This window comes from Rhinoderma darwinii, chromosome 4 (genome assembly GCF_050947455.1).
Source record: "Rhinoderma darwinii isolate aRhiDar2 chromosome 4, aRhiDar2.hap1, whole genome shotgun sequence".
Taxonomy (NCBI): domain Eukaryota; kingdom Metazoa; phylum Chordata; class Amphibia; order Anura; family Rhinodermatidae; genus Rhinoderma; species Rhinoderma darwinii.
Genome location: NC_134690.1, coordinates 87016889 through 87044856, shown reverse-complemented (window position 1 = coordinate 87044856; position 27968 = coordinate 87016889). Strand labels below are relative to the sequence as shown.

The following is a 27968-nucleotide window of genomic DNA, read 5'->3' as shown; positions in this document are numbered from 1 at the left end:
TCCAATCAGCAGTTTATTACCACATATGGGGTATTGCTGTAATCAGGAGAAAATGCTTTACAAATGTTGTGGTTCTTTTTTCCTTTATTCCTTGTAAAAATTTAATATTTCTATGCTTTTTCAGAAAAAAAGTTGATTTTCATTTTCACTGCCTAATTCCACTAAATTCTGCAACAAACCTGTGTGGTCAAAATGATAACTATACCCCTAGAAAAATGCCTTGAGGGGTGTAGTTTCCAAAATGGGGTCACTTTTGGGGTGTTTCCACTGTTTTGGTCTCTCCAGGGCGTTGCAAATGCGACATGGCACCGAAAACCATTCCAGCAAAATCCGTGCTCCAAAATCCAAATGGCACTCCTTCCCTTCTGAGCCCTGCTGTGGGTCCAAACAGCAGTTTATTACCACATATGGGATATTGCTGTAATCAGGAGACATTGCTTTGCAAATGTTGGGGTGATTTTCTTCATTATTCCTCGTAAATATTAAAAATTTCTATGTTTTTTCAGAAAAAATTAGATTTTCATTTTTACAGACTAATTCTGATAAATTTAGCGAAAAACCTGTGCGGTCAAAATGCTAACTATACACCTAGATAAATTCCTTGAGGGGTGTAGTTTCCAAAATGGGGTAACTTTTGGGGTGTTTCCACTGTTTTGGCACCACAAGACCTCTTCAAACCTGACAAGGTGCCTAAAATATATTCTAAAAAAAAGGAGGCCCAAAATCCACTAGGTGCTCCTTTACTTCGGAGGCCGGTGCTTCAGTCCATTATCGCACTAGGGCCACATGTGGGATATTTCTAAAAACTGCAGAATCTGGGCAATAAATATTGAGTTGCATTTCTCTGGTAAAACCTTCTGTGTTACAATTTTTTTTTTATTAGAAATGAATTTCGGCAAAAAAAATAAAATTTGTAAATTTCACCTATACTTTACTTTAATTCCTGTGAAACGGCTAAAGGGTTAAAACACTTTGTGAATGCTGATTCGAATACCTTGAGGGGTGCAGTTTTCAAAATGGGGTGACTTCTGGGGATTTTATAATATATAAGGCCCTCAAAGCCACCTCAGAACTGAACTGGTCCCTGAAAAAATAGCCTTTTGAAATTTTCTTTAAAATATGAGAAATTGCTGCTAAAGTTCTAAGCCTTGTAACGTCCTAGAAAAAAAAAAGGACGTTCAAAAAACGATGCAGACATAAAGTAGACATATGGGAAATGTTAATTAGTAACTATTTTGTGTAGTATTACTATCTGTTTTACAAGCAGATACGTTTAAATTTAGAAAAATGCTAATTTTTGCAAGTTTTTTCTAAATTGTGGTGTTTTTCAGAAATAAATACCAAAATTATTGACAAAATTTTTTCACTAACAAAGTACAACATGTCACGAGAAAACAATCTCAGAATCGCTTGGATAGGTAAAAGCATTTACATGTTTAAAAAATTGGCTGGGTCCTGAAGGCCAAAACAGGCTGGGTCCTGAAGGGGTTAAAAAGTCAGTGTTGTCTATAAAGAAGTATAGGCTCCGTCTATCCGATCTCAGCCAGGCCTGCTTGTAATGTAATGTAGTGGTCATAGGTCTCTTGGTGTCTTCCCTCAGTAACGCCCCTCCTTGCAGGGTTAGGCCTCATGCACACGACCGTATTTTTTCCCACCCGTAAATACTGGCGTAAATACGGGTCCGGTGTCACACGTATTCCACCCGTTTTGCACCAGTATTTACGAACCCGTGCCCGTAAATATGGGTCCGGTGTCACCCGTATTCCACCCGTATTTACGGGCACGTTTTTGGCGGCAAAATAGCACTGCACTAATCGGCAGCCCCTTCTCTCTATCAGTGCAGGATAGAGAGAAGGGACAGCCTTTTCTGTAATAAAAGTTAAAGAAATTCATACTTACCCGGCCGTTGTCTTGGTGACGCGTCCCTCTCTTCACATCCAGCCCGACATCCCTGGATGACGCGGCAGTCCATGTGACCGCTGCAGCCTGTGATTGACCTGTGATTGGCTGCAGCGGTCACATGGCCTGAAACGTCATCCAGGACGTCAGGCCGGATGTCGAGAGGGACGCGTCACCAAGGCAACGGGCGGGAGACCGGACTGGAGGAAGCAGGAAGTTGTCGGTAAGTATGAAAGTCTTTTATTTTTATTATTTACAGGTTTATACTGATCGGTAGTCACTGTCCAGGGTGCTGAAAGAGTTACTGCCGATCAGTTAACTCTTTCAGCTCCCTGGACAGTGACTATTTACTGACGTCGCTTAGCAACGCTGCCGTAATGACGGGTGCACACATGTAGCCAACCGTCATTACGGGAGCTCCATAGACTTCTATGGACTGTCCGTGCCGTTATTACGGCCTGAAATAGGACATGTTCTATCTTTTTCAACAGCACGGGCACCTTCCCGTGAGAAAACGGGGAGGGAAACGTCGCCAATAGAAGTCTATGAGCCCGTTATTACGGGTCGTAATTACGACCCGTAATAACGGGAGTTTTTACGGTCGTGTGCATGAGGCCTTACTCCACATGCAGGTATAAATACACTACAATCCCTTGACTGCACACAGGAGATCGCCCATTAACTAATTAGGAGACTTCTAAAATCAATTGGCTTTTCCACTGATGATTGCAAAATAATAGGTAGAATAGTATTGAATTAAGCGATTTTGTGTTTAATAAATGTAATGAATGCAGAATCGCTTTCTAGAAATTTGTTTTCACGGTGATATTATATATCTCTACATATACACAAAAAAAGTGGCTATTTAACAGAACTCTCTTATGACTCTAGCTGTACCTGTTGCGCAGGTCCATTTGCAGACACGGATGGTAATGATGTAGTAGTTGCAGTTATAACACCACCTGCAACCCTTAGTAGTGTAGTACCAGGCTTTTGTGTCTGAGATGTCACTGGCAATGACTTTAGTACATTTTCAGATATTTTAACCAATCCAGGTGTACTACTGTTTGCCTGAAACGTGATTAAAAAAGTAAGACCATAACGAAAAAGTTGTAACACTTAAAAGTATTATGGATATCCTTAGTTTCTATTCCCATCCCCACAACAGATTCACTTTAAAGCGTACCCCCACTTTCACTGGAAAACCATTATAGAGCAGGAGCGTGCGCTAGAATTGTTCTTCTAAATCCCTTGCATTAGCGATTTTGCTTCTAGCAGCAGCGCGGACTGTGTAAAGTCTGAGCTGCCGGCTGCTCATAACTCTTCAGTTAGAGACAGAGCGTCCTGCTCGTCTCCATGACTCCCGTATGCAGAACGGCCATTAGCGCTATAGGATTCTATAGAGCTGGCGGCTGTTCTTAACACGGGAGTCATGGAGACGAACAGGACCCTCTTTCTCCTACTGAAGATCGGTAATGCAAGTGATATAGAAAAACAATTATAGCGCACACTCCTGCTCCATAATAGTTTTTCACTGAAAGTGTGGGTATGCTTTAAGTAGGAGAAAAAGCTAAAACACATTTACTAAATCCAGTAAACACATTTTATGCATTTCCACTATCACGCGTTACTTAAAGCGAACCTGTCGGGTTATGCTGCCCCATCTATCAACCTGTGATAGAGGGAGAGTAGCTGAGCTCCCTAACAAATTGGTTTATATTTTTTGAAAAATTATTTCTGAGTAAAAATCTGAGTTACTCCTGACAGGACTCCTAGGCTAGACAGTGGGAGTCCTGCCTGCCCCGCCCACAAACAGTGAACGGCAGCGATCTACCGGAGAAATAATGCAACAAATCACAGAAAATTATATATCCAAGAGTTTGGCATCTGTCACTCTATCATATACCGGTCTTAGATAGGGCAGAAGAAATCACCTGACCGGTTCCTTTTAAAAAGCGACAAATTTCAAACATATTTAAAGAGGTTGTTTTATCTCAGACACCGGGAAGTTGAAGCCGGACAGACAATTGCAAGGCAGCAGAAGATATGCATGTCGGCCTCCAGATGAATGGATGTCCATGTAATACATGGACAGCTTGAGTCCGCATTTCAAAGTCATAGATGGGGGTCCTAAGTGGAGTACCCCCTCTCTATGACATCCATATACTCTACCAGGGCAAATGGAAAAATTTTCTTTTTAGGATGTTGGGCATCTCCAAAGCAAGAGTCAGGGTGTGCCATCAATACTAGAGCTTGTTAGGAATACATAGACCGCTACATTCTCCAGACTAGAAGCAAAGAGGAGTCACTGCTTACCTGTGCAATAAGAGTGCCTTTCTGTCCTGAGCTTATTTTCAAAGCTTGCTGCCCCTGTGCCGAGGATCCCGCACTTCCTTGAGTGGTCACGTTCGAGGTTGCTTGCTTTCCAGATGTCTGTGGAGATGGCTGACCAACTAAAAATGTTCCCTGCCAAAAAAAACATTAGATCTAAGTATATGAAGCCACAATAAAACGTATTAACGAATGTGGATCTCCATAAAATACTTGATAAGGGTGAAGCCACACGTCGTGGTTTTATTTTGCCATTACTGCAATAAAATTGCATCAAATGGCATTAAAACAGAATGGGTACATTCTGAAATTATGGTATATCTGTGACATCATCAGGACCGAAAACCATGTGAAAGAAAAGAGTAGGGATGGGTGAGGAAATGGCTAAAAATACATCAGAGCAAACTAAGGTGTGTCCGACTGATAACCCAAGATGTCCACATTTTGTACACTATGTAACACAGAATGTTTTAAAATTATTAATAATAATCATTGTTTTATAGCACCAAATTAATAAACAATAAGACAAAGGAAGAGCTTACAATCTAAAATGGAATAGAATAAGTGACAATAGGTACACGGTGCTCATTTTGTCCAGAGGACCAGCCTCTTGTGTTGGCAAAGGGAATATAAATAAAGGTGCATGAACCCGTCACCCAGCAGGTATTTGACCCAACACGAATATAAAGTGCAGAGTGACGCGACAAGGGTGGCTAGTTGAGAACGGAGTGGAGTGGAGATATCTGTGACCAGCTCAGGTTGTGTATGGGCCATGGATTACAATTATGTGACACTGGCCTCTTTGAAGAACTGAGTTCTTAAGGCACGCATAAAACTGGGAATGTTTAGATTAGTCATATACCTACCTGAGGAGTCTGTTTTAGAATATAGGATGTGTAAGTGAGGTGCTGGGGTAACCCAGAAGCAGCATTTCCTGTGCCTGAACCCCCACTTGTGGATGCCCCTGACTGGAGATCTGGAAAACATGTTATGAAATTATCATGCAGTCTAAGCAAGTCGAAGGTATGAACCATGTTTTGTACAACAGATTTTAGAGAATGACAGGATCCACATGGTGCTACATTGCGTTCAAGACCTTGCTCCCTATATTACTACGTAATGATACAAAGGAATAAGATATTCGCCTGCGGGAATGTGGGAAAACACGAGCCCTCCTCATACAAGTATACTAACCGCTTATAAGCACAGTGCATGTGAACAAACACAAAAAACACAAAATACAAAAAGATGCTGAGGATTTCATGCCAAATCTGCTCGGCAAAACTTGTTATAGCCAATAGTTATCTTTCTAAAGTAGTAGGAGTATATACAGGCTTTGTTTCATCTGTACTAAAATAGAATGAAAAAAACACGGCGCCACATAGTGCAGATGAGTATAAAAGGGACAGGGGGAACACATAATGTGCTCACCTTGAGAATGTGAATACTGGCAAGTATCACAATTAGGAGTATGAAATGCACTTAGCAAATTGACGAGAATAAGCTGCTGCCCGGTTCCATAGGCAATAATCACAAGGAGTTGCCGAGATTGAGATAATGTATAAAGCAGAAAAAGGAAACACAGTGGCGCTGCTTAGGATGAAAAAGAACCCAAGTTCATGTTTAATAATGATTTAAATCGAATGGATGCTACGCGTTTCAACACCGGACTGGTGTCTTCGTCAGGCAAGAGAGATTTCTCTGCCTGATGAAGACACCAGTCCGGTGTTGAAACGCGTAGCATCCATTCGATTTAAATCATTATCAAACATGAACTTGGGTTCATTTTAATCCTAAGCAGCGCCACTGTGTTTCCTTTTTCTGCTTTATACATTATCTTGTTTCATCTGTAACCATGTTGAGAGACAGGTCTGCATAGGAGCTGTATGCACAAAATGGTAGCACTTTTAATCAGGACTATTTGCAACGTTGCTTCATTTTTTATTTTAGGTATATTGGAACAATACAAAACTTCACAAAAGGAACACCAGACTGAAAACTATCCTCTATATATGCAGTGAAGGTACAGTGAAATAATAAAGCCACAGTATATAAAAAGCAAAAGGTACCACATTATGTGGTTGCTTTTTTTTTTTTTTTAGTGGAGCTGTCATAGTCTTATTTTACTTTTATCATTGAGATCAATGGGAGATAGAAACAGGCTAGGTTCTTTTGGTTTTTTTTGCAGTATGTGTGTAATCCTAGACTAACGTGTAGTTCTTTGCATTTGTCTGCTGCATAATACAAATTGATAAATAAAATAAAAAATATCATTTATATAAACACAGGCGCAGGCAAAAAAGTCAGGGCTGAGTTTCACTTACTGGCGGTGTTCGCAGCTCTCAGAATCGCCCCTTGGGGTATAAGCAGAAGTTTTCCTTTACCGGATGTATTCTTGCTGTTGGTGGTTAGATACAGTTTGGTTCCTGGTGGAAGATTTGCCAAATTACCTAGATTTGTTGATGGCAACTGTAAGGTTGCCATAACTTAACCAAAAAAAGAATATATATATTTAGTATATGTAAAAGCCAAGCAATAATTTCTCATTGGCTTCTCAACATCCCTACAGAAGCACCGACTGCTAAAACCAGTGTACTACTTCTAATAAAATTTGCTATGTTATAACAAAGGAGAACATTTTACAGATCTTGCAGGTTAAAATCAGGAGTCTGATGTTTCTGGACCAGGCAACTGTCTACAATTTGCAGTACCACTTATCCCCACTGCTATTGCAAGACTTTGATTAGACACCATTTAGTGCCAACCCAAAATATAAATCCGTCCAAATATTAGTCTTGAATAGGAAAGCAATCCGATTACTCGCTCCCCCGTCATCACTTTAAAAACTTCTGGCGGAAGGCACGGCCAGCATTATCAAAAGTGCCCGTTAATCCATTTACTTGCAAGGATGTATGTAATATGTCATGACTTTAAACGCTTGCCGTGACTAGAATATGAGGGCTAGAGCTTAGATCTTGATCTATTAAAGTCCGGAATCTCAGCTTGCAAAGCAAGTGGGTGCAATAATCAGGATGAAAAGTTTTACCTCCTAGTTTGTGTCTATAAGGGAGAAGTGGTTGGGCGGAAGCTGCAGCTGACAGCAGGAAGATAGATCACAGCCTGAAACTATCATTTCTCCCTCTGTACAGCCTTCTAGTGATCCCAGAGGCGTGATACAGGAACTTTTCTTCATGTTATCACCCGCTTACCATTAAGAGAGAATATGTGCTCACCTGATAGACACATTTACTTGATTGTGAATGGTTGGAGCTGCAGTACAAGGTACAGCCACACTCTTAGGCCCCATGCACACGACCGTAAAAAACCTCCGTTTTTGCGGACCGCAGTTGCGGCCCGCAAAAACGGAGCCATTCACTTTCATTGAACACTGACACCTTTCCGTAGCACTACGGAAGGGTGTCCGTGCCGTGGAAATGTTCCGGGAATTATGGAACATGTCCGTTCTTTCGCATTTTGCGGGCCGCGCTCCCATACTTTGTATGGGAGCACGGCCCAAAAATGCGGCTGTCAGTCAGCGGCCGGCCGTGCCCGCAATCGCGGGCCGTGATTGCGGGCACGGTCGTGTGCATGGGGCCTTAGACAGTTCTGTGCCAGGTATTGCAGTGAAGGGTATTGGCTGAGAAGGGGAGGGCTGGAGCTGAGGTAGATGAAAACTCACCCATCTGCTGTCTTCAGTGGCAGGCAGATAAGAAGGGTGACTTGTGTGGCAGCCAACTTTTGCCTAGTGTCAGTCTTCTAGTGGCCCTTCTAGGGCAGTGCTGTGCCCCTCAATAACACAAACATAAAACTAACTTCTTTAGGAGTTGGTATACAAATCCTTAATTATGTACATTTATTATTTTTCGTTTGTTAAAATTTGCAAGAACGTGTCAATGTATACATGTAAACCAAAAAAGAAAGTATAATGTTATGTCTATACCTGAGCCTTGGGATCCAGTTTTTGTTGTTACAGCAGAAGCCACTTGAGTTTTCGATACGCTCTGTGAGACTTGGGACAATACATTGGCACTTCCACTGCTTACAACAGCTTTTGCTACACCTTGAGCAACAATCTGCTTTGTCCCCACAGCTTTGGCAGCTGAAGAGCTTGATTTGGCAACAAGTATCTGGCCACCACTGATAGTTACAGAAGGTTTAATTGAGGCCTGGACAGCTGATCCAACAGGAATTCCAACAACCTGGAACAAAGGAGAAGGTTACACAGTAAAAATATAATCTAAAACGCCAAGGGGCATGCATGAAGGAACTAAGAACACAGTGCATAATCTAAGCCAGAATCTTCTCAAAGATGCCAATAAACCAAAGAAGATGCAGATAAAAGTAAACTTTCTAGATCAATATTCTTGCTGCAAAACAGTGTTACTGTATAATACTTTTATTTCTCATACTGCAAAACAAGTTGTGCTGGTGCCTTGCACATAAAATAGATGGAGAGCTGACAGACATTCGGAGCAGCAGATGTAACAATTGCATCAAGACCACATGATATGCTAAAGTCTTTTCCAATGATCAATATTAAAGAGGTTTTCCCAAAGATATTGCCGCAAGATATGCCATAAATGTCTGACAGGTCAAGGTCCTACCTCCTAGTACACAAGGTGATGTATGCAGCCCCCAGATCCAAGCAGAAATTAAAAGGACAGGAGACCATGCATGTCCACGGCTCCCACCAAGTCTATGGGATCTACGCAAACAGCTGTAGTTATTTTGTGTATAATTATAAAAAAAAAAAAAGGATTTTTGGTTACTCAACTGTAAAATCCTTTTCTCTCCGAGCTCATTGGGCGAGACAGAAGACCGGCTACTAGGAGACGGACATTGTGCCAAAAGTGTTATCTCCTATGTAGGCTATACTCCTCCTGCAGACACGGTGCTAATCAGTTATTACAGAAGCAGGAAAAGTTACTAGAAGTAAAAACAAGGTAAACTGTAAACCTAGAACAAAATGGGTTAGAACTGAAGACAAAAGGAAGCTGTTTTTTCACTTGTGTCATTGGGGACACAAAGACCATTGGACGCCCTCAAGCATTTCATGGAAGAGGGAACAAAAAACATTGTACAACCGGTCTAATCTAGCAGATTCTTGCACCCGGGAAAAATATCTGAGGAAGCAAAGTGCCCCCTGTAGAGCTGAGAAAGTTGTGGAGAGAAACCAGGAAGCAATTCACGCAGATGTAAAGGCCCGATGGCAGGCCGACCAGTAGGCCTACACAGAACAGTGTAATGAGCTGTTAGTCGGAAAGGGAGAACGCAACCATTAGTGTAATAAGAAAATAGTCTTATTAATTCCTCAAAAGAAAGTAGCCTTGGTTGCCATTCGGAAAGATGAAAGGAGAGCTCGATCAGCAGAAGGAGAAGTATTTCAGACAGAAAGGTCCAAAGATGGTGTAGATGGCATTCCCTAGAACGAGGACCATATGCGTCAGGAAGGAGGGAACTGGATGGAGAACAACAGGAAGAAGCTGACAACTCAGACACATGTCAGGTGGATGAGCCAGCCACCAAAATGTCTAGCTACTTAGAAGAAGTTGGAGTGTAAGCTCATGCAGAGGCTTAAAAAGATGATGACTACATGGCTCAAGGACCAGGTTGAGGTCCCAAAGAGTTGTGGGGTAAACATTAGGGCAACCGCTTGAAAAAAAAAAATAAAAAATCTGCAAGTCAGGGACAAAACTAAGGCCAAGCCTCAGATCCAAACCCTGCTGGAAAAAACACAAAAACCTGGACAACAAAAAGGGAAGAGGAGGATGGAGTTGCTCATCACAGTAGCTGAAGCAAGACTTCCAGGTCCTGTGGTAAATATGAGATGGAGAAGGTCTTCTGGCCGTCAGCATGCTTGTGATGACTCATTCTGAGAAACCACAACATCTTAGGACTGTGGTATAAGTCATGGCATCAGACATAGTGAGTCTAAAAAGCTGGTAGAAGACTGTACCGAGAGAGTAGATAATCTCTGAGAGGCAGACACCAGGAAAGTCGGCCAGAAAGGAGATAACGTGGGTGAACATCAGCCGATGAGACAAGTCGGGACAGAATTTCCTAAATAAGTGGGCAAGTGTGATGTATGGGAAGGCTACCATGGAAGGACTCTGCGTAAACACTGTAGTAAATACATCTGCGTGGAGACAGGATGTCTAGGATTTAAAGGTTGTCCTAGTTTTCAGAACGGGAAGAGTTCTTCACCAGGATAACATCCAGCTATAGTATGATCGAAATCCTCTAGCACTGGAAAACTACGATGACCGTGGCCAATACCTTTGTGGAGCAGACACCAGCCTAAAGGGAAGCCTGAGGGAGCACTGGTGGGCTAGACATATAAAATGTTGATATTTGTTATCCGCTGCCTAAAGAAAATTTAAATCACTGTCCTCAGTGACTACATCTGAAAGTGTCTGACCCTGATAAAACAATTGAGGCGCATTAAATGGGTTGGCCCAACCCATCCTACTTGGGGACCATGAAAGGCTGAAGTAAAAAAACAAAAAAACCCCCCCCCCCCTAATAACTCTTATGAGGAACAGGGATGATTATGTCCCTCAGAAGTATGTAGTCCACAGCACAATGGCTATGAGGTATGGACCCATAAAGTGGGCTGAGGGCTTGGAAACAAGCTCTATTTTTTAACCCGGGGATCTACTACATCTACTATGTCAAAGATAAGACTGATTCAAGAGTCCTGAAAATAAAGGAGAATGCCCACATTATGCAGAGATGGGCCCTCTAATTGTCACGGTTTTTTCTAGAGAAAGTGAGAGATCTTGTTGATAGTTGCCTCAGAGATAATCTTGTTCAGTCTTGGAGCAAAGAAACAGGAGTCAGCAAAGAGGAGACCCATGAGAGAGCGTTTGGAACCTGAATCAGCTGCACAACCTTTAAACCAAAGAGCGCAGCAGATCAAACCTTTAAGTGCAATGGAGCACGCCAATAGTTGTCCTGCATTCAGAGGAGCCTTGTGGTGTATTTTACTGCAGAGGAAAACTGAGAATGCCAATTTCACCTGGGTGGTTCCAGACAAGATGCTCTGGCAATTCCAAAGAGGTAGCATCTGCCATGGGGATAGTGATAGTCTTGGCTAGTCGGGAGACCGGCGGGTCTACTGTAGGCGAAGCCAGCCGCTTGGAGAGGAGGTCTTCAGATCCAGGGTTTGGAGTGAGAGAAACACCTAACTGGTAGCCTACACTCATTGAGAGACTGAGGGGGTTAGGAAAAAATCTTTGGGAGAACATCTGATAATCCAAAAGGGGAAATCCTCATGATTTAGGAGGAGTGGAGGGTACAGGTTGTCCCAATATCACAGCCCTTCTGGAGCACTGTACAGCATCTAAGTCCGATTTAGGATAGGGTACTTCTCCTTTAAATACTCATCCTGTTGAGAGAGGGCATCATAGCGAGCCTTCTGTCAAGCGAAGTTTACTATTGAGGGTCTAGGAAAGAATCCGACCTTGCCCTTTTTACGGGGATTGCCAGGAGTAGGGTCTTCACACTGAGGTGCAGTGCACGGCCTCCTGGGATGGGAAAGGTCAGCTAGATTGTCCGTAAACGGGTGGGAGACATAGGAAGGATCTTGTCAAGTCTGGCTCAGTGGTGACTGGCCCGGGAGAAGGCGGTATCACATTTTTAGGACCTGGCAAGGCAGAGAGTTCAAGACTGACCACATTCGATTTAGTGTTGCACCTACAGTAGAGCAAATAAAAAAAGCTGTCTTCAGAAACTAGCCGGGATGTCTCACCGCTAAGGTCTGACATCTCCTGTTCAAATCGAGTCATCAGTCTAGAAAAAAGAGGGTAATCTGCAATAACACAATTACTTCACCTATGGAAGTGCTTGCAATAGTCATGTCAGGTACAGGGTCTAGTAAAATGTTTAATTGGGCTAAATCCTACTCTAACGTTGCTGGATGTTCTGAGGCAGTGTCCTTGGGTCACCAGGGAGGAACCGCAAAGCCAGGGGTATGGAGACAGGTCTGCATCACAAGAGGGTCAAATGGAGAAAGCAATACCGCCTATAAGACCATGAGGGGGGAACCCCCTCTCTGTGCTCTACTTAGTTGCCAAAAAATTGGGAGGGAAGAATAAGTCTGCATAATGTGAGCCCATCCACTCCCACTGCTGTAAAAATGTGCGGCCCAATGGGCCTCAGTGTAACCGGGGCCAAGTTAGGGGACTCTACAGGGATGCACGGTCGTAATGGACCCGAAGCCTGAAGTAATGTTGCAGCCGGTCCGCGAGGTCGCATGCTGCCTTGAGGTAAGGAGAAGTCGGTCAGAGCCTAGCCTAGTATCGGCATAGTGCGGCCTAGTAGGCTGCAGTGGAGCCACGGACAATATTTGGAGGATCGGAGCAATTGATCGCAGCATCACAAGGGTAAAATAGCCAAGATCAGAGTTTCTTCCATCCTAGTCATTGCCACAGAGTGGTGGCGGTCAATTACAGCTGCCCTCGTGATCACAAGTGCTAGTCCCCAGTGCCATACATTTACATCACATGGAGCCAAGGGATTAAATACAAAAATACACACTGCTAATACTATAAACATAAAGATACCCAACCTTAGAACTCTCTGAAGTACTTATGGTCTTCTGGGGGGAAACAGCCATCATTTGGCTACCCTTCACTGTCACAATTTGCTGTAGAGATGGCTGAGACGTTGACGGAGTTTCTTGCTGTGGTTGAGAAGTTTCAATAGGCTCTTGCTTAATGATCACCTAAAAAAAAGGAATATTAAGAGCAGACTGTTATAGTTCATTGTCACATGCAATTGAATCCCAAGTCCAGCAAGCCTTATGAATGCTCTTGGTCCATTGACCAGGTGACATTTATTCAGGAACAGCACAATTTGTAAAAGTAAAACCGAAATATATAAGATATTTTACAGTTCAATGCCAGTGATGCCTGAGAAATTTGTTTATAATGATAACAAGCTTTTAATGAAACACTCATCAAGCACAGTAGGCAAAACCAGACACACCGTGACAGCTGTATGTAAAAACAAATAAACTTGTTGGTGTTGTCCATCACAAGTGAGATTTCACTTTTTAGTGTTCAAGGACTGGACTATATGGAGACTTGTGGTAAAATCACAGGACTATGGGGGCTGGAATTTATTTATTAGTGGTTACCTGGTGTAAGAAAAAAGTGAACTAGGTTTCAGGCTGCAATCTTCATTACTTCATTCATTTTCAAATCCCCTGAAATGCAGCTTGAAACCTGCTCCTAGTTTCCAATTTTTCTCAAGTGGGGGTGTCTCTCCCAGTAATACATGCTGGATGTGAGGTCTGTGTGCAGGATGCTGCTGCCTTCACTAGCTCTCGTAAGTAGAAGCACAGCTTCATTCCTGTACTGCTTTCTTTTTCTACAGCCCATGAGGGATCTCTTCTCCCTAGTGCTGACAGACACAGATGCTAAGGTGTGCTTATCACCCACCCCCTCCCCTGCACAGTCTGCAATGGGTGCTCTCTTCTCTCTTTACACAGACTGTGTGAATCATCCCCTCCCAATGTGTTCTACTCCCTATCTGCACTCTGATAATTCAGCCTGTGTGATCTTCCCTTCCTGAACACTTGGACGCACCCCTCGCCGCCATACTCTCATCTGCCATGTACAACCTCCTCCCTCTCCCTGTTTCTATCTCTAAGGCCTCATTTAGATGGCAGTATTTAGGTCAGTATTTTGCTTTAGTACTTGTAAGTCAATACCAGAAGTGGGTCCATAACACTGAAAAGTGGTTACAAATCTTTTTATATACTTTTTCTCACTATAGGTTCCACTCGTGGTTTTGCCTTCAGATTACTGATGCAAAATACTGCCATGTGAATAACTCCTAACACTGAGAGAAGGGAGTAGGAGAGCAGAACTGTCGGATCTTTGTCAGAAACATAATGACAACCAGCTAAGTGAAGGAGTTAACCCCTTAATAACCAGCCTATTTTGGACCTTAATGACCAAGCTATTTTTTAAATTTTTCAATCGTCGCATTCCAAGAGCTATAACCTTTTTATTTTTGCGTCGACATAGCTGTATAAGGTCTTGTTTTTTGCGGGACAAGTTTTATTTTTTAATAGCACCATTTTTAGGTACATATTATTTATTGATTAACTTTTATTAACTTTTTTTTGGGGGGGAATAGAAAAAAAGAAAAAATTTTGCCACTCTTTTTTGCGTCCTAAATCTACGCCGTTTACCGTGTGGTATAAATAACACAATAACTTTATTCAGCGGGTTGTTACGATTGCAACGATACCAAATTTGTATAGATTTTGTATGTTTTACTACTTTTACACAGTAAAAACGCTTTTTTTTCTAAATTATTTGTTTTTGTGTCTCCATATTTGAAGAGCCATAACTTTTTTTATTGTTCCGCCGATGCAGTTGTATGAGGGCTTGTTTTTTGCGGGACGACTTGTAGTTTTTATTGGTATAAACATAAATCTTTTTCTTTTTCCCCACATCTTAGAGATTGTGGATACAATACATCATTATATAATGAATCCTAAAGTTCACAAAGTGGTTAAAGGTAAGGTGTCATCATAAAAGGACCTATTATTTAAATCAAGTTTTTCTGTTAAACATATTTAAGAATTTTTTTTCTACGTTTTCTGTCATCTATATAAAAAAAATATATTTTTAAATCTTGCCGGTTTCCCACTTGCCATTGAGCATCATAACAGACTGACATTTCCTGTTCTGTAGGGATCACTTCCCAGCAGTCATCTCATTATCATCACCACAGGCAGGATTAAAATGAAGGGTAACAACTCTATCGAGATAACACAGGATCCACCAATGACCATAGATGATGGACACAGCTCCCCTCCTCCCCCTCCCTGCACAATGACCTCAACACAGGTCACAGAGCATGCCTAGAAAACTCTCCCGTAGAAGACAATGCGTCCCTTCCTGTACACAGGTTCTTTTGGTCCATATGGCTGCTGTAAAGCATCTCTCTAAATGCTGTTAACAGCGGCTCAGGCAAGATGACTACCCCCATAGTTATGTACAGAAAATATAATTTAAAAAAATCTACAATAAAAAAAAAACACTTAATATTTTACTTGGGTATAATCTGTTTTTAATAAATAAAAAACAATATAGGTGATAAATTCCATTTAAAGAAATTAAACCCTTGAAAATAATTAATTACAAGATCTATTGTATAGTCATTTTTCCATAGAAATAAACGTTACCTTTGTGAAAGCGCCAAGTCCCCCTGCCACAGGTTTTGGACTCTGAGCCTTAGAATGACTTCCAATAGGACAAAGTGGAGGCATTGCTGCAAAAAGGGACTCCTCCTGCTAATAGGGAAATACATTTTAAACTGTGTGGTCCATAGGCATGATAGTTACAAGGCTTAGAACTTTAGAAGCAATTTCTCACATTTTCAAGAAAATTTCAAAAGGCTATTTTTACAGGGGCCAGTTCAGTTGTGAAGTGGCTTTTAGGGCCTTATATATTAGAAACCCCCAATAAGTTACCCCATTTTAAAAACGTCACCCCTCAAAGTATTCAAAACAGCATTTAGAAAGTTTCTTAACCCTTTAGACGTTTCACAGGAATTAGCAATGTAGAGGCGAAATTTACAAATTTCATTTTTTTTTTGCAGAAATTCATTTTTAATCAATTTTTTTTGTAACACAGAAAGTTTTACCAGAGAAACGCAACTCAATATTTATTGCCCAGATTCTGCAGTTTTTAGAAATATCTGACATATGGTCCTACTGTGCTTAGGAACTGAAGCACAGGCCTCAGAAGCAGAGAAGCACCTAGTGGATTTAGGGCCTCCTTTTTATTAGAAAATATTTTAGGCTCCATGTCAGGTTTGAAGGGCTCTTGCATTGCCAAAACAGTGGAAATCCCCCAAAAGTGACCCAATTTGAGAAACTAGACGCCTCAAGAATATGATCTATGGGTATAGTTAGCATTTTGACCCCACAGGTTTTTGCAGAAATTATTGGAAGTAGGCCGTGAAAATTAAAATCTACATTCTTTCAAAGAAAATGTAGGTTTAGCTAATTTTTTCTTATTTCCACAACGACTAAAGGAGAAAAAGCAGCGCAACATTTGTAAAGCAATTTCTCCAGAGTACAAGTACCCCACATGTGGTAATAAACGGCTGTTTGGACACACGGCAGGGCTTAGAGCTCAAATTTAGCAGGAATGGTTTGCGGAGGTAATGTCGCATTTGCAAAGCCCCCGAAGGTCCAAATCAGAGAAAACGCCCAAAAAGATAGATGAGCAGCAGCTAGGAGTACCTTGTAAACCAGGCTAGCATCAGAGAGAGCCAGTGTATGAATTTGGTAGAACTTTGTGAAGGTGGGCACAGAAGCCCAGGTAGCAGCCTTGCAAATCTGAGAAACTGAAACTTGGTGCTGTATCGCCCAGGATTCACTGACAGCCCTCGTGGAATGGGCGGCAAACGGAAAGGGAGGAACCCTAATCCAGCGAGCAATAGAAGTCGACAAGGCCTTGCGCATTCCTTCGGGAATCACAAAAAGACAGTCGTAGTGTCTGAACGACTCAGTTGCAGAAGTTTAGCGGTGTACTGCTCTCACCACATCGAGGCAGTGAATGGCGCGCTCCCTTGGATGGGATGGGAAGGAACAGAAGGGAGGACAATATGCTTATTGATGTGAAAAACAGAGACCACCTTCAGGGGAAAGGGTGGGATGGGACAGAAAACTACCTTATCCCTGTAGGAAACGAGGAAGGGGGACTTACAGGACAGTGCAGATGGTTCCGAAACCCGTCTGATGTAAAATATTGGCCAAAAGGACGGCAACCTTCCAGGAAAGGAGTCAAAGTGAAACATTCTGCAATGATTTGAAAAGGGATGCCTAAAGAGCCCCCAGAACCAGGTATAAATCCCAGGACTCAAAGGGATGCCGAAAAGAAGGGACTGAATGGGCCACACCCTGCAAGAATGTCTTCACTTGGGAATTATAAGCCAACGTTCACTGAAAGAATAGAGAGCGTAGAGACCTGGCCTTTAAAGGCTATGTACACCTTTGAAAATGTGTTGTTTTTTTTTATAAAAATGTGTATCAGCATCATCCACTTCTCTTCGTTAACACCCAGCTTCTGGCAGTGCACAGACACACAGCGTGTTCTCGAGAGATCACACTGTGACGTCACTTCCTGCCCCAGGTCCTGCATCGTGTCGGACGAGCGAGGACGACAGAGGCTACATCGACTTACCTGCAAACGCCGATGCTGCTGCAGAATCAACTGTAGCCTCTGTCGCCTGGTGCCGATGTGTCCTCGCTCGTCCGACACGATGCAGGACCTGGGGCAGGAAGTGACGTCACAGCGTGATCTCTCGAGAACACGCTGTGTGTCTGTGCACTGCCAGAAGCTGGGTGTTAACGAAGAGAAGTGGATGATGCTGATTCGTCAGCATCATACACTTCTATTCACAACGCCCAGCTAGTAAAAGAAGTAAAAACGCCCCGATGTACACACATAATACACGCCCAGTTGTACATAACTTTAAACCCGCCCAGTTGTACTTAAGAAAGCCTCATTTGCATAAATATAAAAATGGTCATAACTTGGCCAAAAATGCTCGTTTTTGAAAAAAAACAAAAACGTTACTCTTATCTACATTGCAGCGCCGATCTGCTGCAATAGGAGATAGGGGTTGCAAAATCTGGTGACAGAGCCTCTTTAAAAGAAACCAGGCTAAGGCCCTGGTGCAAACTGGACTGCAGAAAACTCTGAATCCTAGGGGTGGAATACATCAAGGGATGGAAACTGCATTGTTTCCACCAACAGAAAAAGCCCTTCCACGTATACCTTGACTAATTGAGGTTTACAGGCCTTTAACATCGTCTGGATGACAGGTTCAGAAAGACCATAGGATCACAAAACCTCAACAGCGACGTCACATAACGAAGCCGAGATTTAGTGGGGAGGAACAGCAGACCTTGAAAAAGGAGGTTGGGTCGCATCGGAAGGCGCCATGATGAATGGCTGGAATGCCCCCGCCTTAATACCCCAAAATAACTCTGGTCAGTAGCGAAAGGGTAGGGAAGAGTTACATAAGAAGGAACCCTTCCAAAATGAGTGAACAGCACATCGACGACAAGAGCCCAGGGGTCCCGAGCTCTGGCCACTTAAGCTGGAATCCTTATGGTTGAAACAAGATGCAAATAGGTGCACACCTGGAGTGGCCCTACTTGCAGCAAGTCTGGAGGAAAATTTCCAGATGGAGCTCCACATGGACCACAGACAGTGCTGGGACGTGGTGTTCGGTGGAGAAGATTCCCTCATCTCCACCCGGCTCCTTGTGCTGCCTTGAGGGTTCAGAAAGGCGACCTCTGTGGAGTTGTCATTCTGGACCCTGACCAAGGTGTCGCCCATGTACAGAAGCCATTTGACAAAAAGGCTCAAGTAGGGAGACACCTTCAGACAGAAGATGTTCTGGAAGTGGAGGGCTTGTAGGATGCACGTCCAGAGTCTGTGGGTTTAGGCCTCATCACTAATCTCTGAGAGGCAACGTTATGAAAAGTAACGAAAGCTCTAAGAACATTGGGAAGGCTGTTGGCGTTAAGGACATTTCTAAAATGGGAGGGAACTCTTGTCGCCAGTAGCCTCAGAGATAATTTCATCCAGACACTTGCCAAAGAGTCTGCCCCCAACAAAAGGAAGGTCAATGAGGGCCTTCTTTGAAGTAGGGTCTGCCTCCAAAGATTTAAGCCAAACTGAGCGGCGGATCGCCACCAAATCAGCTGTCACATAAGAACTTGGGAGGAATGGATAAGCTTAGCGGCCAGATTGGTCAGATCTTCCTGCAAAGCTCCTTCTGAAAAACCCTGGTGAACTAGTTTAGCCTAGACAGAGCAAACCCTGGTAACCCAGGAAAAGTTGAATGTTGGAAGCAGGGTAGATCCTGCTGCCACAAAAACAGATCCATCCAGTGAATCCAATATATTGTCAAGAGAACCGCAAAAAGACACCGCACCTGACAGCAGTAGTGTGTTGCTCTTGGACAATTTCGACATAGACGGATCCACCGAAGAAGAAACAGCCTATTTGGAGACCAAATCCTCATAGAAGGGGAAGAGCATATCCCTCCTCTTGGAGGAGGCCAAGAGCCTTTCAGGATGCTTCCATTCCTTAGAGAGGAGTTCCCCAAACTCGCTGTGGTTTGGGAAAACAAGAGGCTGGTGGAAAAACATTTCTCCCTGAGAGGAGGGGGGAGACAATTTTAACGTGTAATGTGTCCCTGACCACACGTATCAATTCCTGCATAGCTGCTGCCAATTTAGTGTCTTATTCTGACTCTGACTGAGAATTCAGTGGGGACAGACTGACCCTACAGGGGGCACTTGCGAATAACCCTGAAGAGCGGGATCTGACCCTGGCACCTCGGGGCCTCATCTGTGGCCTACGACAGGGAAGAGTGTGCGCTGCCCCAATTTGAGATTCTAGGGTAGCGTAGATCTGGGACACTATTTAGGATAGAAAGAATTCCAGAGACTCAACCATTGTCTGAGAGAGTCTGGAAATGTCCCCCATGGCCTGGGAGAAGGACTTTGCCCAGTCATGGGGGCCACATCCTGTGAGAGTGCTTTAGATTCCTCCCAGGAGAAAGACACATATGGAGAGAGTGAAATTGTAAATGAAAGGGAATCCCACCTTTGGGGAAGGATTGAGGAAAACCTGTGGGAAATGAACAAAACTAAAATAAAAAAAATGCAGCAGACCTGAGCAGGTCGTGTCTGTTCCTAGGGGCACTAGGATAAAAGTTATTAGTCCAGTGTCTGCAGGTAGGATATGGTTTGCCTGGGTGGAACCAACACTCTTCCCTACCTAGTGGGAGCCTCACAGTTGCAAGGGCCTTTACCCATAGTGCTGTACCCCCCCCCCCATGTCAACAACAAGAAATTTTGTATTTTCTGTCCATGTAATACAGAAATCTTCAATGTCTCTCACACATAGTAGCTCACAATTCTGGCTCAAAGAGGGGGGAGGGTAACTAGCCTCAGTGAAAATAAATGAATACATTAAAAATTAATCTTTACCTTTATATTCTGAGTTATGAAACTGCTGCCATGAATCTTGGGCAAAGGCGAGCATGTCCCACCTTGAGATAGGTTGGAGTGCTTGCTTGTAGGACTACCTGAAAAAATAAAAATAAACCGTTTTCTTTTTGTAACATTTATTAAACATAGACATATTATACAACGTTAAAATAATCTATTTTAGCAGCAATAGGAGACTTACCAGACACAATTTTGCAGCTCATTGTAATTGGCTGGAAAGATTTTCCAGGTGATTCAGCCAAGCTTGTTGCTTGACCCTGGGGGACAATCTTACAACTGGCAGTGATGGGTTGGAAAGCGGTGCTGCCGTGTGCTCCAATAGTAAATCTCTGGGTCATTTTTGTTGGTGTACGCTCAAGTGATGAGGGTTGAGTGTAAAATGTGGGATCTGATTCACCATATCCTTATAAAAAAAAAGAGAAAGTGTCAAATAAGTATTTGCCAATACAATATTTATATATCAAACAGTTAAATATACAATACTTTAAGTACTTCAGTTTTTAAAATTCTGCAGCCACCACTAGGGGGAGTTTAGGAACCTACAGTATACAGTTCATACATTGATCTCAATAATAAAATATGGTGGTCATTCACTTTAAATATTAGGTAATTGCTTTATAATAAATTCCATTACTTGCACAAACTTGCAGTATGAATACTACTAACACCGTTATAGACGGCCACAGGAAAATCAAATCCCCCTCCCTTGCTATCTTTAGGGGCAGAAGACAAGACTACTGTTTATGGCAGTTTTCCTATGATATGAAGACTACAATCTCTTGAAAAACAATAATTTGCTAACAGGCTGACGGGTAAGGCTTATTGAGTTATGTTTCCTTGTTAAGGACCGCTTTGAAGGAGTGTTGGCGGACCAGCATTTAAGCCAGGCTGTTCTGTGAATGGCAACAATGAAAGCCGAAGCGTGGGTGACAAGGCACCCTGCATCCAGGAAGACTTCACACAGATATGTGGTGCCACTAGACAGCTTATAACAGAGTTCCACTAATCCTTAACTGGGTGTCCCAGAGAAAATATCGTGACTAAATTGGCAAACCCATTCAGTGGAGGTTATGCTGACCCAAGAGGTAGCAAAAATCAGTCTCAAGGACAAGCCAGTAGCTTCAAAAGAGGACCTAGAGAAGGACTCTATGCGGCAGTCCAAAGGTTTGCGGAAAGAGTCTGCGTCCACCGTGGAAATAGTAGCACTAGTGGCTAGGCGTAATACAAATGGGTCCACCGCTGGCGATTTAGCTCATTTGGAGGAGATATCTTCCGGAAAAGGATGATTCCATTCCTTGGAGACTACCTCTTCAAACTCTGAGTCAGAGGGAAAAGACTTATGAGACCGCTTGGGGTGGCGGGAGGTGACAGTCTCAGGTGAGGGAGACTGTTCCGAATCAGTGATTTGTTTGGCGCCCCGGACTGCTGTGATTAGACTGTCCACTGTGGATGACAGTTTAGACTGCTCCTCATCCAGTTACGAGTTAGAATCTAAAGTTTCTCCTTCAGACAAAACCTGGAAGCAGCAAGCAAAGAGAGATACAGGTGGCGGATGAGAAAGATCTAGCCCATTTTTTGGGGCCTGCCACATAAGGAAGACGTTGATGGAGAATCCAAGGAAGGCTAGTCACAATAATGCCCGTCATGGACTGGGTGACATTAGTGAGGTCACCAGCAGAACAGAAAAAGGGAATGGGCCCTTTCCAGCTCGGTATGTTCAGGAGTAGGCGTGGGCAATGCTGGAGGTGGCAGAGTCACAGGTGATTGATTTGGAGCCTGGCATGCATCACACGAAGGAGCAGGTTGCCTACATGAAAACTTTTGGACGCATGTGGAGCAAGCATAGCGAGTTACAATGGTTGCCTGTACGGAGGATTCTTATGCTGAGAACGTACAACTCTGCCCTTCACAGAGCCAAACAAGTCTATTTCACTTCTCTCATCTCCACATTATCTGATAATCCAAAACTCCTCTTTGATAATTTTCATTCCCTCTTTGGTCCTAAAGTGTATACGCCAATCACAGATCTCAGTGCTGAAGACCTGGCCACTTAATTTTAAAGTTAAAATTGACAACATGATATTATCTCCCAGTCCCCTAGTAACATCGATCCCCTTCCCTCCTGCACTCCCTCTTCTTCACTCTCAGCATTTGACCCAATAATAGAAGAAGTCTCCAGGCTCCTCTCTTCTTCTCGTCCTACAACCTGCCCTGGTAACCCCATCCCCTAACACCTCCTCCGGTCCCTCTCCCCAGCTGTCACTGGTCACCTGACTAAAATATTTAACCTCTCTCTTTCTTCCGGAATCTTTCCCTCCTCTTTTAAACAGGCCATTATAAACCCATTACTGAAAAAATCAACTCTTGACCCATCCAGCGCTGCTAACTACCGACCTGTCTCTAATCTCCCCTTCATCCAAACTCCTGGAACACTTAGTCTACTCTCGCCTTATCCGCTATCTCTTGAACCCCTTACAATCTGGTTTCCACACTCTACACTCCACAGAGACTGCCCTTACTAAAGTCTCAAACGATCTCTTGGCGGCTAAATCTAATGGCAAATCCTCTCTCCTGATTCTTCTGGATCTCTCTGCAGTCTTTGACACCGTAGACCACAAACTCCTTAACATGCTCCACTCTATTGGCCTTAAAGACACGGCTCTCGATTGGTTTTCCTCCTATCTCTCTGACCGCTCGTTCAGTGTGTTGTTTGCGGGTTCTACTTCTCCTCTTCCCCTTGCTATTGGGGTTCCTCAGGGATCAGTCCTAGGTCCGCTCCTCTTTTTTCTCTACACAGCCCCTATTGGACAAACCATCAGCAGATTTGGCTTCCAGTACCATCTCTACGCTGATGACACCCAATTATATGCCTCTTTCCATGACATCACCCCTGCTCTAATACAGAACACCAGTGATTGTCTGTCCGCTGTCTCTAACATCATGTCCTCTCTCTATCTGAAACTGAATCTTTCTAAAACTGAGCTCCTTGTGTTCCCACCATCTACTAACCTCCCCAAACCTGATGTCTCCATCTCTGTATGTGGCACTACCATAACTCCCAGGCAGCACGCCCGCTGCCCTGGGGTTATTTTTGACTAAGATCTGAATGAATGCACTTCACGTGTGTCACACACCGTTACTGGCTGGTGACCGGCTCATGCAGCTTTATGTTACTACCCCATATGTATAAAAGATGGCTGGACCATTATACTTAACAAGCATTTTTCACATTTTGTCTCTCCCTTATTTCCTCATAGATTGTAAGCTCTTGTGAGCAGGGTCCCCACTCCTCTTGTTTGAATTGTAAATTAGTTTTGTCACTATGTAATGTCTGATATTGTCTGTACAATGTACCCCCTGAATTGTAAAGTGCTGTGAAATATGTTGGCGCTATATAAAGATTATTATTATTATTATTCTCCTTTGGTAGCTTACATGGCAGTAGAAGGGTCACCACATCCCACTCTAATAACTGGGGAAAAACTGGTGACAATTATTCCACTCAAGTACTGCAATAAGGTAAGGCTAATACCACCCTGAAAAGGGCGTAATGGCCACCTGGGGTTACCTAGATATATGGCTCCCTGCGTGTATTTACACGGACTCTGAGTCAGTGTGAAGGCAGGCAGGGAGACATATACTTAGTCGGTAGTCTAGAGAAGGGGTCTGTTAGAAAAGAGGATGCCTAAGTGCAGATCCTAGAAAAAGTGGTGCAATTCTAGATCCTACTGCAGCAGCGCCCAAGCAGGAGTGTGCTGTGTCCGGTCTGATTAGTATAGGTTATGCAGTTACAGCCTGTATGATACCCCAGAGCTGCATTCACAATTCCGATGGTTTCAGAACTGAAATCTTTAAGTATTCTTGTCGGCACAATGTCTGCACAGAGCTTGCAATGATAATTTGTATTCTGAGAAGGCAGGCATTGATATTGGAAAAACAAAACTGTCCCATGCACTAAGCTGTTAGGGTTGTATCGGACTACAATTTTGTAAACTTTTTCATTAAACAACCAGAGGAATTGTAACTGCACTTTTGGACCAGAATATAGGCCTTAACCCATGATCAATGAAAAATTGGTAATGCAATGTATTTACAAATCCCTTCTTATGTAAACTGTAAAATTATACTCTACAGTGGATATACGATTTTGCCAAAAAGTAAAATCTAGATTTTTTTTTCCAACACTGTGGCCGATTTTCGACTTGAAATCAATTTTGCGCTGCGTGCACTAACATCCTATCTACCCGTCACCACCTCAGCCGGTCTCCGACATTGCCGGATTCGTATGACCGTGATTGAACCGTGAAAAACGGTCCGTGTGTTAGCCGGATTTCGTGGCCCGATCACGGTACATGTGAACGGGACTCCTGGAATCATAGTCATTAAGGTTACAATCACACGACAGTGAAAAAAACCAAAAAGACCATTAAAAACTGATCAATGGCCGGTTTTTCATGTCCATTTTGCATCAGTGTCTCCAAATTCTCATCCATTTCCAGTCTGTCTTTCATGGCCGTTAAAAAAAAGAAAAAAAAAGAAAAAAGGATGGATTTCATTTGCTAGCGTAGATCGTGCCATAGTGCCCACATATAGTGCCAGAGTGCCCACATATAGTGACAGTGCCCCAGTGCCCACATGTAGTGACAGTGCCCAAATGTACTGACAGTGCCACAGTGCCCACATAAAGTGACAGTGCCCACATATAGTGTTAGTGCCCCAGTGCCCACATGTAGTGACGTGCCACAGTGCTCACTTGTAATGACCGTACCCACATGTAGTGACTGTGCCAGTGCCCACATGTAGTGACCGTGCCACAGTGCCCACATATAGTGACAGTGCCCACATATAGTGACAGTGCCCATATACAGTGACCGTGCACACATACAGTGAGTGCCACAGTGCCCACATGTAGTGCCAGTGCCCACTTAGTGCCAAACCAAAAATATAGTTACACAGCACCCATGTACGGGGCCACACCCCCTTGCAGATAGCACCCCCACGTAGATCGTACCCCACCTTGTAGATCACAGCACCACCACCCTCCCTTGCAGCCCCCTCATGTACCTTGTAAATCGCACCACAAACCCCCCCCCCCCTTCCTTATAGATCGCGCCACTGTAGATGCCACTAAGAGCTGAATCCCCAAGGATCTGCAAGGGGGGTGCTATCTATGGCAATGCTATTTATAAGGGGGAGGGGGTTATGGTGCGATCTACAAGGTACAAGTGGGGGGGTGCGTTCTGCAAGGGAGGCGGGTGGTGCTATATACAGCGGGGCGGTATCTACAGTGCGGTGTGGCTATGTACTAGAAGTCCCTGCTTCCTCACGGAACTGCTGTTCCGTGCTGTATAATTTTGTTCACTACAGAACAGCAGCTCCGTGGGGAAGCAAAGACAGAACAGGCAGTGACTAGACGGTAGGGCGAAGCTTCCTCCTGCACCATGGCGCCAGTAAAGAATCGATTCTACGATTCTGTTAAAAAACAGAATCGTGAGAGTCCTTGAGGGCGAATTAATAGAATTAATTCGATTCATCGCCCAGCCCTACCTTTAAATTTACCTTTTTCTGTGGTTAACTCATGGCTGCCTTTGTTCGGTGATGATTTAATGGTGGCTGGACCAGGGATAGATCCTTCAGACTGACTAGATTCATTAGACGATTGTGAATACAGGTAATCTTCTCCAAGAGAGTGTCTAAGAAGTTCAACTTCGACAACCTGCAACCAGTAAAGAAAAAAATGAATTCCAAAGAAAGCTGGCCATATAGCTTGAGATGTGTTACTGACATTCTCAGACAGGTTGTGCCAGCAGCCAGTACAGTGGAAGGTATTAAATATTGTCAAGGGTCATTATTAAAACAGTAATGCATGATGATTCTAACAAAAGTGTCGGATAATTGGTTGCTTGCATAATCCTTTAATTGGACACTAACTTTTCAAAAATGTATGCTAACCTAATAGTATACGTGATATATATCACTTTTGTAATTTACTTACTGTTAAAATGCAGTTGTTTTATCCATGCAAATTCTGTATGAAGTTACAGCCACTAGGTATCTCCCTTCCTGTAATCTGCTGTCCACCCCCTGTTGTCAAGCAAAATCTGTCTCTACTTACAGAGCAGAGGAGACAGACAGCAGGTATTGGGGGGAGGTGTGTCTCTTCACAGCCTTCCCATAGAAGTCTTTGGAGAGGGGAAAGGGGCAGAAGGACAGAGCAGGAGCAGAGAGAGACGCAGCCACGTTGCCAATACAAGACTAGGGAGAGGGGAACGGAGAGCAGAAGGAGGGAGCGGGGAGAGACACAGAAGGGAGCAGGGAGAGAAAAAGACATGCTACCCAAAGAAGTCTATGGAGAGGGGAAGGGGAAGCAGGAGAGGGGAGCAGAGGGAGAGCCAGACACACACATACGCTGCCAATATAAGTATTATGAGAGGGGAGGGGAAGCAGGAGCAGGGAAAGAAGATGCAGATGTGGAGCTGCTGGTGTTTTATGTCACTCCAGTGGCTGGATTCTCAGCTACATTGATCATTACTGCTGTATGATCTCTTCCATGTTTATGTTGCTTCTTTATATATGTGATAAATAGAGATAAGAGAGCAGGATTCTCATCATCTCTGTGTGCACCGTAAAGAAAACATGATAGCCGTTAGGCTCCACCCACTAGCTCAGATAAAACGGAGAATTAGAGATAGAGCCTGCAGAGGGGAAAACTGCTAAAAAATGCAGAATACAAATTATATAATGGCCAGCAATATTGTTATACCTCATGTACACACATATGGCAACTTATTCTAAAAAGTCACCTGAAAAGTTATGTATTAAGGACAAAGGCCATTTTGGCATCAAAGACTACAGGACAAATTTTTTTTATTTATAAATATATCTTGCTACTTAAGGCCTTGTTCTTTTGCAGCATGGATTTATTATTTTGGGGTAGATATAAGTTAGCATTTAATATATATATATATATAATTTCCCCTCTAGCAAACATCAGGGAACTATGCCTCACATTTGGTGGGCATGCTTGGTCATACGAGGTCTGTGGGATGCTATTATTCTCCTCTTTAACTCCCTTTGTAACTCTTCAGCCACTAATTCCCGTGTTCACCTTGCTTTTTATGTTACTGGGTTCGATTTCATCCATTCGGAAGGGATTGCTTGGGCATTTCCTAAGGGCTATGAGGAAAATTATTCCCAGTTTCTAGAGAACTCCTACGCCACCGACTAGAGCCCAATGGGTCGAATCCTTGGACCATATTATGCGCATGGGAGGAATTTGTGGTTTTGGACAACATAGATAACCCTGAGTCCTATTCCTTTCATATAATTTGGCTACCCTGATCCACAATTTGAAGCCCTCCACATTTCAATATCTGGTTGACCGGGACTTAAATACCCTCCCCACAACTCTCCTCCTTGATATCCTGATGGTCTCCAAACACTTATGACATAACTTTCCCTTTCCCCACCTACTGTTCCAACCTCTTGTTCCCATTCTCCCTTCTCCCCTCCTTTCCTTATGTTTCAAGTCAGATGTCACCTCTTGCTATGTCAATGTTTTTCTTTTTATCTCTTAGATATAACAGTTTAGATGATGTGTTCTATTGTAAACTTTACCATTTCTTGTACTTTTATGAACATTGGTTTTTAATAAATATTTATTGAATAATAAAATGGG

At 43.2% G+C, this 27968-nt stretch overlaps 1 protein-coding gene across 3 annotated transcripts in view; it reads right to left on the bottom strand.

The window, feature by feature from the left end:
* YEATS2 (YEATS domain containing 2) overlaps window positions 1-27968 on the bottom strand; it is a 77198-nt gene that overhangs the window by 25503 nt on the left and 23727 nt on the right. Inside the window, exons 10-19 of one of the 3 annotated variants that reach the window (XM_075861303.1) lie at window positions 25850-26006; window positions 20472-20693; window positions 20270-20367; window positions 15434-15538; window positions 12800-12955; window positions 8171-8429; window positions 6555-6716; window positions 5097-5206; window positions 4216-4365; window positions 2797-2970 (exon numbers count right to left, since the gene is read on the bottom strand). In XM_075861303.1, coding sequence (XP_075717418.1) covers window positions 2797-2970; window positions 4216-4365; window positions 5097-5206; window positions 6555-6716; window positions 8171-8429; window positions 12800-12955; window positions 15434-15538; window positions 20270-20367; window positions 20472-20693; window positions 25850-26006 — 1593 coding nt within the window. Of the gene's footprint in view, window positions 1-2796; window positions 2971-4215; window positions 4366-5096; window positions 5207-6554; window positions 6717-8170; window positions 8430-12799; window positions 12956-15433; window positions 15542-20269; window positions 20368-20471; window positions 20694-25849; window positions 26007-27968 lie in introns of all 3 variants that reach the window. The other 2 variants (XM_075861301.1, XM_075861304.1) reach the window with 2 other exon arrangements.